This window comes from Diabrotica virgifera, chromosome 10 (genome assembly GCF_917563875.1).
Source record: "Diabrotica virgifera virgifera chromosome 10, PGI_DIABVI_V3a".
Taxonomy (NCBI): domain Eukaryota; kingdom Metazoa; phylum Arthropoda; class Insecta; order Coleoptera; family Chrysomelidae; genus Diabrotica; species Diabrotica virgifera.
The window spans coordinates 70,221,563-70,236,567 of NC_065452.1; the positions used below are offsets into that span (position 1 = coordinate 70,221,563).

Genomic DNA, 15,005 nt, shown 5'->3' on the forward strand with positions numbered 1-15,005 from the left:
TTTACATAATTTGATTACCAACAAAATTTCTACCACTCTTATTCATCTAATATATCTATTTTCTTACTCGTATGTTTTGTTGTATTTGAATATTTTAATTCCCTTTGTGAACACACACAAAAATCAAACTAATTTGATTAAATTCAGAACTGTCGAAACAGTTGCCTTCCCACATGACAAGTACGTGTAAGTGGATTTCAACTCTAGCACGCGGGTCGAATCCCAATGCACGTTTTTTTATACATTTTATGATTTTGAATATATTTGTTTTATAATTTTTTTCAGAAAATGCGTATTTAGTTAAAATTTTTGCCAACAATTATTGTTCAGAAATCATTTCTTTGGTGCATTTTTCAATGTGTTTGTGTGTTTTCTTTTTTTTTTTTTTTTATTTTTGGTATTTTAATAAAAATGTTTGGAAAGTACAGTAAAAGCTCCTTATTCGCGGATTAAAAAATGCCACCTAATTCCTATATTCGCGGCCAAAGATTTCTTTATTCGCGGATCGAATTTTATAATATATCTAAGTAAAAAGCATTTGGTACCATCTGTCAATGAGTCAGCAAATCGACTAACAAAAAAATAAAATTAACTTTATACCTATTAGATTAAATCTCCAAAAGCTATCGGCATCGGAAGATCCTTTGAGGTAACCCGCTGTCGCCATCGTCGGTGTTTTTCAGACTGTAAACAATGAGAATGTTTAAGTAAAATAAACTATTACTCAAAACATAGAACATTAAGTTCTGCCGCAATCGCAGGTTCCATGCTCTGGTAAGAGCTGAATTGCGTGTTTATTGTTTTACTTTTCCATTCGTTACAAAAATTTTAGTTAAGTAACACGTCTCTTCCGCTATCTTCCTAATTTATAATTGACTAAAAAAAAATAAAAAACTGTTTTGATCCGAAAAAAATCAGTTTTATCACTTAAAAGTGAAAATAGAAATGCTGGATCGTAAACATAAAAGAATCATTACAAGAACTGAAACCATAACACATTGAAATCATGCTGGAAAAAACTGTGGCCTGTTCAGAGTGCGGGAAATGAGGAAGAATCTGTGTTCAAACTTTAACTGCAAACATTGCCGAAATTGCGGGTGGGATAGAACGATATGGGTTCGAACAGTTACAAATCAAGTGACGCCCATGAGTTTAATTTAAAAAATCTTAGTGAAGGTTTATGAATGGCAAATGACCTTTGCGATTTCTTTATGAAAATTGATCCATTTATGGAACGAAGCCTTTTTTAAGAGCCAAAGTGCTAATTCCACTGCTGAATATCAGTCTGAATTGAAGCAATTTTTAAAAACTGCTAAGCCAGAGTTTACTAAATTTTTAAATGATTGCCTAAAGCTGAAGATATGTAATTAATCAATCTGTATGGTCAAAACTTCAATTAAACTGATTTTTTTTAGGTATTTGCTATTTTATTTCGTCACCTAGGAACGTATCCCCTATAATCTCATATAAATTACCATTCCATATTCACGGTTTCCGTATTCGCGGCATATTTACGGAACGTATACCCCGTTACAGAACATATATTAATTTCGTTGGAATCATATAATAGAAGTATAACTTATTACGTGCGTACCAAGTACACACACATTATTTTTTAAGAGCTGTATCCGCCGAGGTTGAAATTGAATTGGTGATAATGAAGTTAATAATTTCGTTAGTATGTACAGTAAAACCTAACGGACCTCTATTTAATGGACTTCAGATATAACGGACAACAAATCCGGTGAAATAAAAAAAATTTGAATGTAAAAAATATGTAAAATGGAATTCTGGAACAAAAATTAGCAAGGACAGGATCTCGGCACTGCTTTGTACTAACGCCGATGGATCGCTTATATTGACTCTTCTAATTGTTGGCAATCTCGTTAAACTAGAGTTTTAAAGGATATAATGCATCATCTGTCCGTTTCATATTATAGCTCTATTAACCCTCCGTTACTCGCACACGGTGTGAGACCGGCCATGTAAATAACTTCCTAGAACTCTGATTTTAGTGGAGATTTTGAATTGCTGCCGCATATACCTCTTCAGTCGTCAACTATGGGCGAAGTCCACTTGCAGTGTAAAAAAAAGTATTGAACTTTTATTATTAGGCAACACGGTGTGGTACACCGGACGTGAGTACTTGTGCACAAATTTTTGTGTTTGGATCAGACATCGATAGTTTTAATTAGTAAAGTCGACTTTACACTGCATGATTTATCATATGATTTTTCCCATGACGAGCCGCATGACAATGCTTATGACAAAACGAGCCGTATAAACAATGCAAAATCATATGACAAATCACACAGTGTAAACATGTAAATTTCACTCCATGACCAAATCATATGACAAATCACATGATAAATCATGTAATGTAAAGTCGACTTAATGTAATTTAAGATCTTTTTCTTGTCTTCAATGTTTATATGGATTACGAGGAGAATTATTAAAATTATTACAAAGATTATTAAAATTATTTGAGGAAGTATCGACTGACGAGGAAACGTATGAAGATGATGATGAACAAAGTACTTTTGATTAAAGTAATATAATGTTGACACAAACGCATATCTACAAAATTATATGATCATATATTTATTAGATAAAATAATTGTACATAATTTTGCAAATTTTTTTTTTTAATATTGCTGACCCATGTTTTTGGACACGGTCTTCAGCACCGTGCGCGAGTATGCGATCACAAAAAATTGGCGCGATTAACGGAAGGTTAAGGATTGGTTCATCGCAGATATTTTCAAAAATTGGTTTTTTAAAAGAATCTGTTCCTACAGTGAGAAAATTTCAAGAAATGAAACTGGGAATATCACCTGAAGAGGTGAAATGTTTATTGATGTTATACAATCTGCTCATCCCTGTGAAAATATTCTATGTTCAGAAGATGGCATCTTTAATTGTATGTTTTTGCCAAAAAATACATCGCTTACCCAATTCATGATCAGTGAATAATTTTGGCAACCAAATAAAGTTATCGCACAAAATTTTTTGATGAAGTAATGGTTGTATTGCATGATAAAAATAATGGAGAAGATACAAGAGGTCAGCATACCTTGCAGAACTTACGTGTTATAATTTATAATCAATAATTTTTCATTTTGCTGCAATGTGTAAAGAGGTGAAAGCGCAGACATTAAAAAATGGTTGGAAGAATTTGTTTGATGGCCAACATGCAGATATAGATTTAGGAGGGTTGAAGTTTCTAATTTCTGTAGAACAATACCGGAGAAGAACTAGCTAAGGAAGATGTTTTACAATGGCTAGAAGTATATGAAGGTGATCCTGGGTATAACATCATGACTGAAAGTGAAATAGCAGATGAAGTTATGAACCTAAAAATTGGAAGATGAATGGAAGTGAAGATAGCAACGAAGACAAAACAACACAGCCAAACATTAAGTTATCAGAAGTAAGATCTAGTAACATTAATTGAGTATTCGTCAGATAACGAAGTTCAACTGTATTATACGCACTTTCATAATTTTAGAGAGTTGAATATAAAAACAGCAAAATTCTCGACATCCATCCCAGACAGATGTCAGATCTTTAAGCACTTATAATTTCCCAGGAAAAATTAAGGAATAAATCGACTTACTTGTAGAAATACAAAAAAGTAACCAAACAAATGAACAAAACGTAAACAAACTGTTATTTGCGGCAATTAGTGAATCGACTTTTAAATCAAATCTAGTCACTAAGAGACTTGGGAGACGACTGAATTAAAAATTAATCACTTACATAGCTATTTACTTTTTATTTCACTTGTTATCAACAATAGACTAGCCCCAGCCGATAACCGAGACCAGCAGAAAAACTTAAAACTTGTATCTCAAAGCGATATGGGCACATGTATACTACTCAGAATTCAAATACGAACTATAAAAAAAAATAAAAAACTATATCGACAAAGTCATTATTTTAATTATTAACAGGTGACAGTAAGAACATTTAATGGGTCACAGCTGGAGGTGCTTTTGGTCTCTTCACTTTGTCAAGGGTTGATTTCTTTTTCTGTGAAGCTTTTTTGGGAGCATCTTGTGAGGATTCTCCTTCAGTTAACCATAATTCGATATGGCAAGGTGAAGACATGTAAGGATTAATCCTACCATGGGCTCTGTATGTACGACGCCTCAAACAAGCAGCTCTGTTTACCTGAAAAATAAGTAAATATAGTAAAAATATGATAATATACAGAGAGGCTAAATTATAGAATAAATTCATTTTTTCTAAAATGGACGACTTTGGAGAAAAATCCCGAAACAGGTCGATTTTTATTTTTAAATTACAATGTTTTGGCATATATTTCATACTAGTGACGTCATCCATCTGAACGGAATAGGGGACGTGTGGCACCTAATTTGAAAGGGTGTTCAATTCTCTATTCAGTAATATAAACAATATCATTATTTATACAGGGTGACCAAAAAAATAATTTTTGAATTAAATTAATTGACGCAAAAAAAAGAATGTATGTAATTTATTTAACTCAAAATACACTGTACTGCTGTCAGTAAATAAAAAAAATGTTTATTTCACAAATAAACATTTCTTTTCATTCAAATTAAATCACAAACAGCCTCCCATCTACCTCTTGGCAGTTTGAACATTTAATTTAAACGAAAAGCAATGCTTATTTGCCAAATAAACATTTTTTTTTCTATTTTCTGACAGCAATAGAAAGTATTTTGAGTTAAATAAATTGCATACATTCTTCTTTTTTCGTCAATTAATTTAATTAAATTATTTTTTTTGCAACCCTGTATAAATGATATTGTTTTAATTTTCATTCAAATTAAATCACAAACAGCCTCCCACCTACCTCTTGGCAGTTTGAACATTTAATTTAAGCGAAAAGCAATGTTTATTTGCCAAATAATAGTTATTTATGTACCAAGTCAGTAAAGTGACTCTTTATCGAATAAGTCTTGATATTACGAGAAGAGCGAGCGAGGCGAGTAACAGACGAGTTCGATAAAGAGTCTTTACTGACGTGGTACATACAAAATTTTATCGCCAACATAATTTGATTGGAAATCAACTTGGAATTTGAATTCCGATGATTCGCACCTTAAAGTTGACTACGTAAGAGTTTGGGCTATGTAATAATTTAAAAATAATATGCTTAAAATTTATAAAATAAATTGAATAAAAACCTGTCGTTTATTTAACTTCTTTAAGATCTCATTATAACACCACACAATTTTTTTAATTTGATTATCTTCATTATTTCATAAAATTAATCATCTTTAATTTTAATAATCCCTAAATGAAAAACTGGAAAATGAAGTACTGAAAGCTTGACAGCTTGGATAATGCCAAAATATATTTTATCTACAATTTCACTTTCTACAATAATTTGATATTGGTTTTAACACTTACTTGCAATTTATTAAGAACTTTTTAAAATTTAGATGTCATAATAATTTCCATGACAGTGATGACAGATAACTTTTGCAATATGGCCGCTTTCGATTTTTAATCGATAGTTATCAATATTGAATAATTACTAAATCGGTAAAGCTTTAATTTATTTTATATGAATATATTTAAAAAATACTACAGAATTTCACTTTTTGACATAAATTTAATTGTTAATAACACAAATTGTGTACAATATTTTTAATAATTAAGGTAAACAAATTTTAAGTTCACTCAAATTCTCGCCATTCGATTATTGCCACCGACCACTTACATTCAATCTGGGTTAATTTGATTAATCGCGGCAGGCAAAGTAAAATTCTTCTTTCAGTACAATAAAATGTTACTTAACTGCCGCAAATGAGTACAATAATGAATGACTTTATTGACGGTTGGCGATAAACATTTTTTTCTATTTTCTGACAGCATTAGAAAGTATTTTGAGTTAAATAAATTGCATTCTTTTCTCATTCTTTTTTCGTCAATCAATTTAATTAAAAAAATATTTATTTGTCCACCCTGTATAAATATTGATATTAATGTTTATATTACTGAATAGAGAATTGAACACCCTTTCAAATGAGGTGCCACACGACCCCTATTCCCATTTAAAAAATCATAGATTACGTCATCACACTCAGATGGATGACGTCACTAGTATGAACTATATGTATGCCAAAAAATTGTAATTTAAAAATAAAAATCGACCTGTTTCGGGATTTTTCTCCTAAGTCGTCCATTTTAGAGAAAATTTATTTATTCCATAATTTAGCCCCTCTCTGTATACAAAAACATCAATGTGATGCATACTTTTAACGAATTTCAATCAAATACTAAAGTCCAAAGATCAATACAGGAGAAATTATAATAGTGAATGTGCCACTAATTGAGAGTTGTGGTAATGATGATTATAAAGTCTGGACCTCGGAGGTAAACTACACTATGACGGTTTTTTTCCTATACTACACTTTGTACTAATGATCACGAAAACGAAATTACCGAAAAAATAGAACACTAAGTTCAAATAATTTAAGAGGTAAGTAAAAAGCACCATGTAAACTTGTGTGTTTTTACCTCACAGTTACTAACTGCAAGCTGATGGCAAACAACAATATGTTGACATAGTGCACTGAGCACCTAGCGGCAAACGGGTCATAGATGACTGTTCTTCTTAACAGAAATAAATCTGTTTTCATCTATTCTTTTTTTATAGGTACATATTTTTGTTGTTGTTATAGAAATCATGGTTATTAATACATTGTAATAAACAATCTACAAATGTTGTGTACCTTCTCTTAAAAATTGGTGTTTCTATTTCGAGTAATAATAGGTTTGTTCGTAGAATGATCAGCAACTGTTGCCAACCATCAGACGCATGCGCGTTCGTAGTTTACGAACTCAAACTGTTAACTGCGCAGCGCCAGCAATTCAGGAGCTTGGAGGAGTAAGGGCGAACTGCAAAAACGATGTTTAGGGAAAACTGAGTTAAAGTTTACAAACACGTTAGAATAGTAAGGGCGAACCAGTGATGCTACTAGATTATGCGGTTTATCGTCGCATTTCTACTATAGCGTACGGTCTACCGAGGGATACGGTGTACAATGTGTATTATTACAATGCCGACAAAAAATCTTTACAAAGTGAATAAAACGTGTAAATCTTAGGAATTATTATTTTAATTTTATGGCTCGTTCCCAACTAAAATAGTAAATTGATAAAATAAAGTATTAACTTGTAAAATTACTATAATAATCCTTCTTATTTATGCCTTATATTCCCTTTGTAAAGATGGTTTTTGTGGGTGTCACGTTAAAGCTACTAAGTAAGCTACAAAATTACAGAAACACCGGCGCGTTAACAGAGGAGAAGGGGCGAACCTTGAACGGAAACGCAACGAAAGCTTGTGGGTTCGCCCTTACTCTTCTAGACGATTATGCAGTTCAGTTTCTGACATGAATAGATTGGTATATTATTTCTTACGAAATTTTAGAAGTACGAAGGGCGAAAAATGCTGTTTTAATAAACAGACGCATTCTTTAAAAGTATGTGAGGAAGATGAGAGTATTTTTGAAATGACCATTTTTCAGGTTCGCCCTTATTCCTCCAAGCTCCTGAATTATCCAAAAATGTATCGCAAATTTCTTCAAATGGAATTTGCGATGCAATGACATAAATTTGAGAACTGGCAAAATTATTATGGTTTTAAGTTATTTTTCGGGTGGAACTACAATGATATTATGCTAAAAATGATGGTGTATCGCAGATTTAAAATGCGTTATCTCGAAAACGGTTGAGTTTAGGGAGATGAAAAAAGTATACCTTTTTTATGTAAAACTAATAGGAGAATAAAATTTTAATGTCAAAATTATACAGAGAGGGATAAAAAAAATTGAATGTAAAAAATTAGCGCTGAAAGGCGTATGTGGCGCCCTCTGGGCAATACATCATTTTTGGTATGGAATTTAGTTTTCTTGGCCCAAAAAACCCCCACATACCAAATTTCATGTTGTATTCTCATACCTGTCAGGAAATATTCAATAATAAATAAAAAAAAAGTTTAACTTTGACACCCTGTATCTCGGTTATTATAAACTTTGTACTAAGGTAAGTTAGCTTAAATCGGCCTATTTTAACCTCAGAAACCTGAGGTTAAACTATGGCCCAATCTTTACCAAACACCCTGTATATGGCTGTATATAATAATAATGGTAATATTGATATTCATTTGAATTTGTTTTTGTGAACATTCACATAATAAAAAAAATTTATTATTTTACTATTTTTGAATTCTAAGCTCTAATTGGTGGAATAAGGTAAAAATTGTAATATTTATCTGGGAAAAGTAACTCATCTATCCCATGTTGTTAACTAAGCATGCGTATCGACAGGTGAAAATTTGGGCGATTGAGTTATACAATAATTATATCGTTGCCGTTAATGCAAAATGTCATATGTTAAAAAATACTGCACTTTTCAGGAGACAACAAGAACCAAATAATATTTACTGTATGAGTAGTGTTTTTCTTCAAATTAGGGCTTATACATATGTATCGTCTTTTGTTTTTAAGTATATCTTCTAATTTAGAGAAAAACACTACTTACTCAGTAAATATTACTTTTTTTGTATTTTTGTGTCCTGAAAAGTGCAGTATTTTTTTTCCTGGAATTTATGGCTTTAGTGAGAACCAATTAGCCAGACTATGTTAGATTGAATAATTAATTTGTGTAAATTGTTTCATAGTATCAAACTTGACCATGATGTATTCATTTGTTTTGTTAGTAATATGTAGCATTAGTAAGGTGTTTAATTTCTTTTTTTTTCATCACAGCGCTAGGGCATCAACCCGGTTCAACACCCCGGAGGTTTCAGCCCTCTTTGTGTGTTATTTTTGTTTTTTTTTTATTTTATTTATTTCTTTATTTTTTTTATATATTTTTATTTTAATTGGTTTATTAATTTTTTTTTTGTAATCACCATTTTTTTCCCTGTAATAATGCTTTACATTTAGTTTCTTTCGCAGAATTGCTTACAAAATTGGTTAGTAATTTTACAATTTTAGTTTACAATTTATGATGTTTTGATGAAGTACATAAATTATATCATTATTTCCTGAAAAAATAATACAATTTAGGTCTACTAGAAGGTTTATCTTGTAGTGAATTAAGTTTTTATATAGTTTGTTAATGTTTAGATTATTTATTGGACATTCAAGTAAAACATGTACCAATGTACCCATTTTACCACAACTACAAAGTGGATCGTCTGTAATTTTCATTTTGTGCTTATAATAAGGTGGAAAAACCCTTTTAGCGGTACAGTTTCGTCAATAGAGGCCTAATCTGTATTAATGAAATTATAATGAGTTTGGATTGTACGCAATTAAATCAACATTAAGAAATGAAGATTGATAAATTTTACCAGAAAACATATTTAAATTTTACCTGAAACCAGGCCTTTTATACTATTATCGGCTAATCCAGGATGTTTATAGTGGTAACTAATTGATCTTAACCATTTACTGTTTAACATACCATACCAATGCACCCACCATACCAATGTACCCATTTAACCACAACTACAAAGTGGATCGTCTGTAATTTTCATTTTGTGCTTATAATAAGGTGTTAGTGCATGGTTAGCACATATTCGATTTATTGTTGCGACAAAGTTTCTGTTTGGTATTTTGTGAAACCATGGTTTTCTGGGGATTCTTTGCTGGTGTTTACAAAAGTTTGTTCCGGTTGTTGATGCACTGTATAGGTTATGCCACATCTCATTATTTTGTTTCTTTGATTTAAGAATAAATCGGACGGGGGTAGTTTAAGATTTAGTTCTTCTCCTGATGTTGAGGCTGTTTTTGCTAAGGCATCCACCATTTCATTACCTGTTATACCTGCGTGTCCCTTTACCCATAGATATATGACGACTTTATTTTTGATGTGTATCTCATTATGTAAATACAGGATTTTTGCTTCAATACGATTAACTGATCTATTTATTTTAACATTTTTAAGTTTATCTACTGCACTTTTGCTGTCCGTACATATTATGAATTTGTCGTGGTTAGAGCCGAGTATGTATTTCATAGCTTGCACTATTGCTGTTAATTCTGCAGTGTATATGGAAGCTTCCTTTGGTAAAATAAAATTTTTTGTCAGTATTTTCCTCAAAATGGTGAAAGGCACAACTGGTATATTCTTTTGACTTTGATCCATCAGTGAATATAGAATCATAGTTTCGCCAGTATTTGTTTTTTGTTTCGTTGAACTTTGTTTGATTGATACATGTTACTTCTTGACTTTCAAAATAGTAGGTTCTAATTTCACGTGAAAGAATTTGTTCAGGTGAGTAAATTAAAACCGGGGGGAGTTGTTTAGAACTAGACTATATCTGTAAGGTATATAGACTATATATATAAGGTGTATATATATATATATATATATATATAGACTATATCTGTAAGGTCAGCTATTTCTGAGAAAGTTTCTACTATGAGGGGGGGTTTTCTTGAAGTGCCAGTAGCTATGGGTAAAAACTTGAACTGTTAGTGACTGTATACTATTGAGGTACGAAGTTTTTTTGGAAATGGTTTTTATCATGAATTTTCTGCTCAATAGTTGTCTTCTTAGTTTAAGAGGAGGTTCCACGGCTTCAGCTTGTATAATGTTTATGGGCGTAGACTTTAGATATCCCAGGCAAACTCTTAAGCATTTATTTTGTTGTATCTCGATTTTATTTAGATGTGTATCTGCTGCTGTTCCATAGAGTTGACTTCCATAATCCATTATTGATCGTACCATTGTTTTGTAGAATAGTAAAGCCGTATTTGGGTCTGCTCCCCACTTTGCTTTACAAAACGCTCTTAAAATATTTATAGAATTACTTGTCTTTTTGATAATTTGGTGGATACAGTCCTTCCATAATAGTTTTCTATCTAGATGCAGACCAAGATATTTTACAGAGTTACTAATACAGAGTTTATAGTTTCCTATTGTTAATTGTCTTTGATAGTTGTTTCTGTTTCTAGAGAAAATACATATATTGGTTTTGGACTCGGATATGGAAAGTCCCATGTTGTCTAGGCATTTTTGGATTTCCGTAAATTCAGTGTTGATATTTTCTATACATTTGTCCTCTGATTTGCTACTGGTGTAAATAACAACATCATCGGCGTATTGAATAATTTTGGACTTTTGTGATGTCCATTGTGTACAGGCTGTAGAGGATTGGGCTCAGGATACTACCTTTTGGTAATCCAGATCTACATATTCTTGATTCCGAAATTTCTTGATTTATCTTTAAGGAAACTGATCGATTAGAGCAGGAGTTCCCAACCTTCGAGCAACTGCGTACCACCTGATATATTTTGAAGATTTTGGCGTACCACCAAACAGAGGTTGGGGGTGGGGGGGCATGGAATGGAAGGAAGTCCCCCAATTTTTTTAGAAACATATTTGCTATCAAAATATTTCCATTGGCTTTTTTTATTTTATCCAGAAATCAATTAAGGATTTCTTTTTAAAAGTGTCTTCTGTCAAATCGATAAATGTTTTCTGTAAATCCTGTAATTCTAACTTATTTGGTAGGCTTCCTGCAAAACAATTTCCGATTCAGTCAAGTTTGGAATATTCTGCAGAAAAATATTTATTAAAACTATCTTGAAGAGATTCCTAGTGATAAATTATATCAGCGACCACATCTCTTATTCGAGATATTTCGTTTTCGTCAAAAAATGATGACAGAGTCGGAAACGCAGAGACATCCTACCCCTGTATTTGAGTTTGAGAACATAAAGGAACTAACTTTTCTTGAAGGAGTTTATTTCCTCATTGGCTGTGAAGGGTGTTTGCTCTCTGAAGACCCATGTTCAGCGTGTTGAGTCTGTCATTATTTTTTTCAGCTAAAAGCATTAAACTTCTGACCTCAGTTTGAAGAAACGGGTGAAACGTGGCACTTCCACAGTCAAAGGCCCATTGTAATCGCTTGGTTCACCCACGCGACGCGTACCACCTGATACCTTTCCGCGTACCACCAGTGGAAGCTGATTTTATGAAGTTGGCAAACGAGGTTGGTAGACCAACATTGATGAGGTTCACTTCTAGTATATTTATTTGAACATTATCATATGCTGACGTTATATCCAAAAATGTGGCCAAAATGCTGTATTTGTGTGTGAATCCTAGATAGATGTCATTTACTAGTATCGTTAGGGGCTCTAAGGAAGATCTTCCCTTTCTAAAAGCATACTGTGAGTCAGGTAATATTTTTTCATTTTCTAGCCAATATTCAATCCTGTTCTTTATCATTCTTTCCATGGTTTACACGATGATAAGGCTATGGGACTATATGAATCTGCATTTCCATTCTGTTTTCCAGGTTTTTTGATAGGTACTATGATGTATTCTTTCCACATCGGTGGAAAAGGAATCCTATTTATCCAAATCGAATTGAACAATTCCAACAGGGCTTTCTTATGGTCTAAGGGCATTTTATGCAACATATTGTATGAAATGTTATCTGCCCAGGAGATTTATTATTTGTTGATTTAATGCAATGATTGAGTTCCCATAATTGAAATAGCGATTGTAGAACAGAAGTGTTCCTATTTACGGTAGCTATTTGTTGAGTAATGTTGTTTTCAACCCATGGAGGTGAGATTTTTGTGTGTAATTCGCTTATCCAGTCTTCTTTGGGGTTTATTTGCTTGTTTTCGATTTTTATATCGGTTTACCTTGTTCCACACTTCTTTAATTGGTGTATTTTGATTTAGATTTTGGCAATAATTTATTCAGCTTTTTTTCTTGGTTTCTTTAAAAGTTCTTTTAGCAGCTATGTTACAGGTTTCGTTCCACCAGTCCTTCGAGCAATGATTTCTATTTTGTGTGTTTGATTTTCGTAAGGGAATTGCTTTGTTGACAGCTTTGTTAATATTGTCGATAATGCCCATTAGTGATGATTTTGGTTCTGTTGCTTCAAGTGTAGCGGTGTATACATCCCAATTAGCAGCCTTGAGTCTCCATATATTATGTTTTGTCTGTTTAATTTGCGCAAGCGGGATATTCCTTCCAAATTGTATGTGTATTGGTAAGTGGTTAGAGCCATGAGGTTCTTCTAAAGTAGACCACGTAATTAGTTGTGTCAGATCCTGTGTACAGAGGGTCAAGTCTACAGCTGACTTCTTATTGTTTGCTAATGTAGGTGATCCGTCGTTCATAATCCAAAAGAATCTTGCCATAGATGTCGTCATATCCATCGTTCCATGCCAAACTATGTGCGTTACAGTCGCCCCCAATTATGAATGGTTTTGGAATTTGTTCCAAAAAGTTAGTCCACTGTTGTAATGATATTCTAGTTCTCGGTTTAAGGTATACTGAAACGAAGTAAATTTTTTTATGTATATATGGAAAATTAACCGAGATACAAGTATGCTCAAAGTTGATTGTAGTTGGAATTGAGACTTCTTGGTATATTAAGTCCGATTTTAATAAAATGGCAGAGCCGCCGTACCCGTCGTCCCGGTCACAGCGAATATTGTTGAAGCCTTTAAAATTATATTTTTCTGCTTTAAACCATGTTTCCGATAGAAGTGCAACGGAGTAGTTGCCCCTATCTAGTAGATATTCCAAGTTATTTTTATTAGAAACTGCCGAACGGCAGTTCCATTGAAGAATATTTATTGTCTGATGGTTGAGGTCTGAGAATGTGATGACGTGTTTCCATTTATAGTTAATTTGACTAAGTTTTCGAGTTCTTCCTTATTTACATTTATACTTTTTGTTACTAAAACTTTTGAGACAATTTTTATAACTAATTCTAATATTGAATTTATCATGCTCAAGTCTGAAGGAGGTGCAACTGGATTATTATTAATGTTTCCCTTATAGTTAATACTTTCTAATATTCCTCCCGTAGGCAATTGAGATCTAGGGGAAGATATAATTTCATTATGCAAAATTAATGTTGGATCTGGACTATTTGGTCTCTGTCTTTTAAATGTTCGAGAATTTGTACTATTTGAATTATTATTGTAGAATATATTATTAGTTGACATTTTGTTAATTGAATTTAATGGGAGTTGGGTGGGTGTATAATTATTGGGATTTAATGGAGGGAAAGTTTTGAGGCAGGAGAGGTCTGTAGTTTGTTCCGTATTAATGGATGTTACTTTTGCATAGGAGTTACTGGGGAACTGTTTGTTGGCGTCTTGATAACTAATATTATTGGAAGACATGGCGTCTTTAATAAGTTTTTGACACTGAAATTCTTGACACGCGCTTAAGTTTGTAGTAAAATGATCTCCCGAACAATTAAAACATTTTGGAGTGAGATCGGTCTTTTTACATTCTTTTGAGTTGTGGGATTCTTGACATTTATCGCACCTAGCCTTGCTCTTACACTGCCCACCTGTATGTCCGAATCGAAGACAATTAAAGCATAATAGCACCTTTTGTTTATACAGTTCGACTTCCTTTAGTACCTTGTTGATTGTTATATATTTTGGTAGCACTTGTGACTTAAAACTAACTATACATGTTTTTGTTGGAATGTATTGATTGAGTACCGTTTTCATCTACTTGCCTCCGATTTAATCTTGTGACTTGAAGGACTTCAAATTTACAGTGTAAATCGTACATTTTGATTCTGTTCTTAACATACTCTACTGAAAATTCTGTGGAAATATCTTTTATTACGCCCTGTCTAACTAAAAGAAACTTAGGAATGTTTATGTCTAAATTATTTTTTGTAAATATTGCTTCATTTTTTTTAGATATGATATAGTTAGCCGATTTATAATCTTTAAATTTAATACATATTTTATTTCCCCCTACTGCGTCAATGTTTAAAATTTTTTCATCAAGTTCTTTAAAATTTGTGATAATAATGTCACCTATCCTTAACGCGTTTAATCTGCCTTGAAAATCGGATAAATTATTTTCTAAATAAACGTAAAAAGGTCCTAGATCGTTTTGTCGGTAAAGAAATTCCTCCCTTTTTGTTCCTACTTCTTTATTTATGGTATTTGTTATTGAAGTTTGTACATTAGCAAAGTCATCGATAATGGGTT

The 15,005-nt window shown here is 32.4% G+C and overlaps 1 protein-coding gene across 1 annotated transcript in view; it reads right to left on the reverse strand.

Moving 5' to 3' along the window:
* Positions 1-3,922: 3,922 nt before the first annotated feature.
* LOC126893371 (60S ribosomal protein L17-like) overlaps positions 3,923-15,005 on the reverse strand; it is a 31,979-nt gene continuing 20,896 nt past the window's right edge. Inside the window, exon 4 of the mRNA XM_050663482.1 lies at positions 3,923-4,173. Within this exon, the coding sequence (XP_050519439.1) occupies positions 3,970-4,173 (204 nt within the window). The 3' untranslated portion in view covers positions 3,923-3,969. The remainder of the gene's footprint in view (positions 4,174-15,005) is intronic.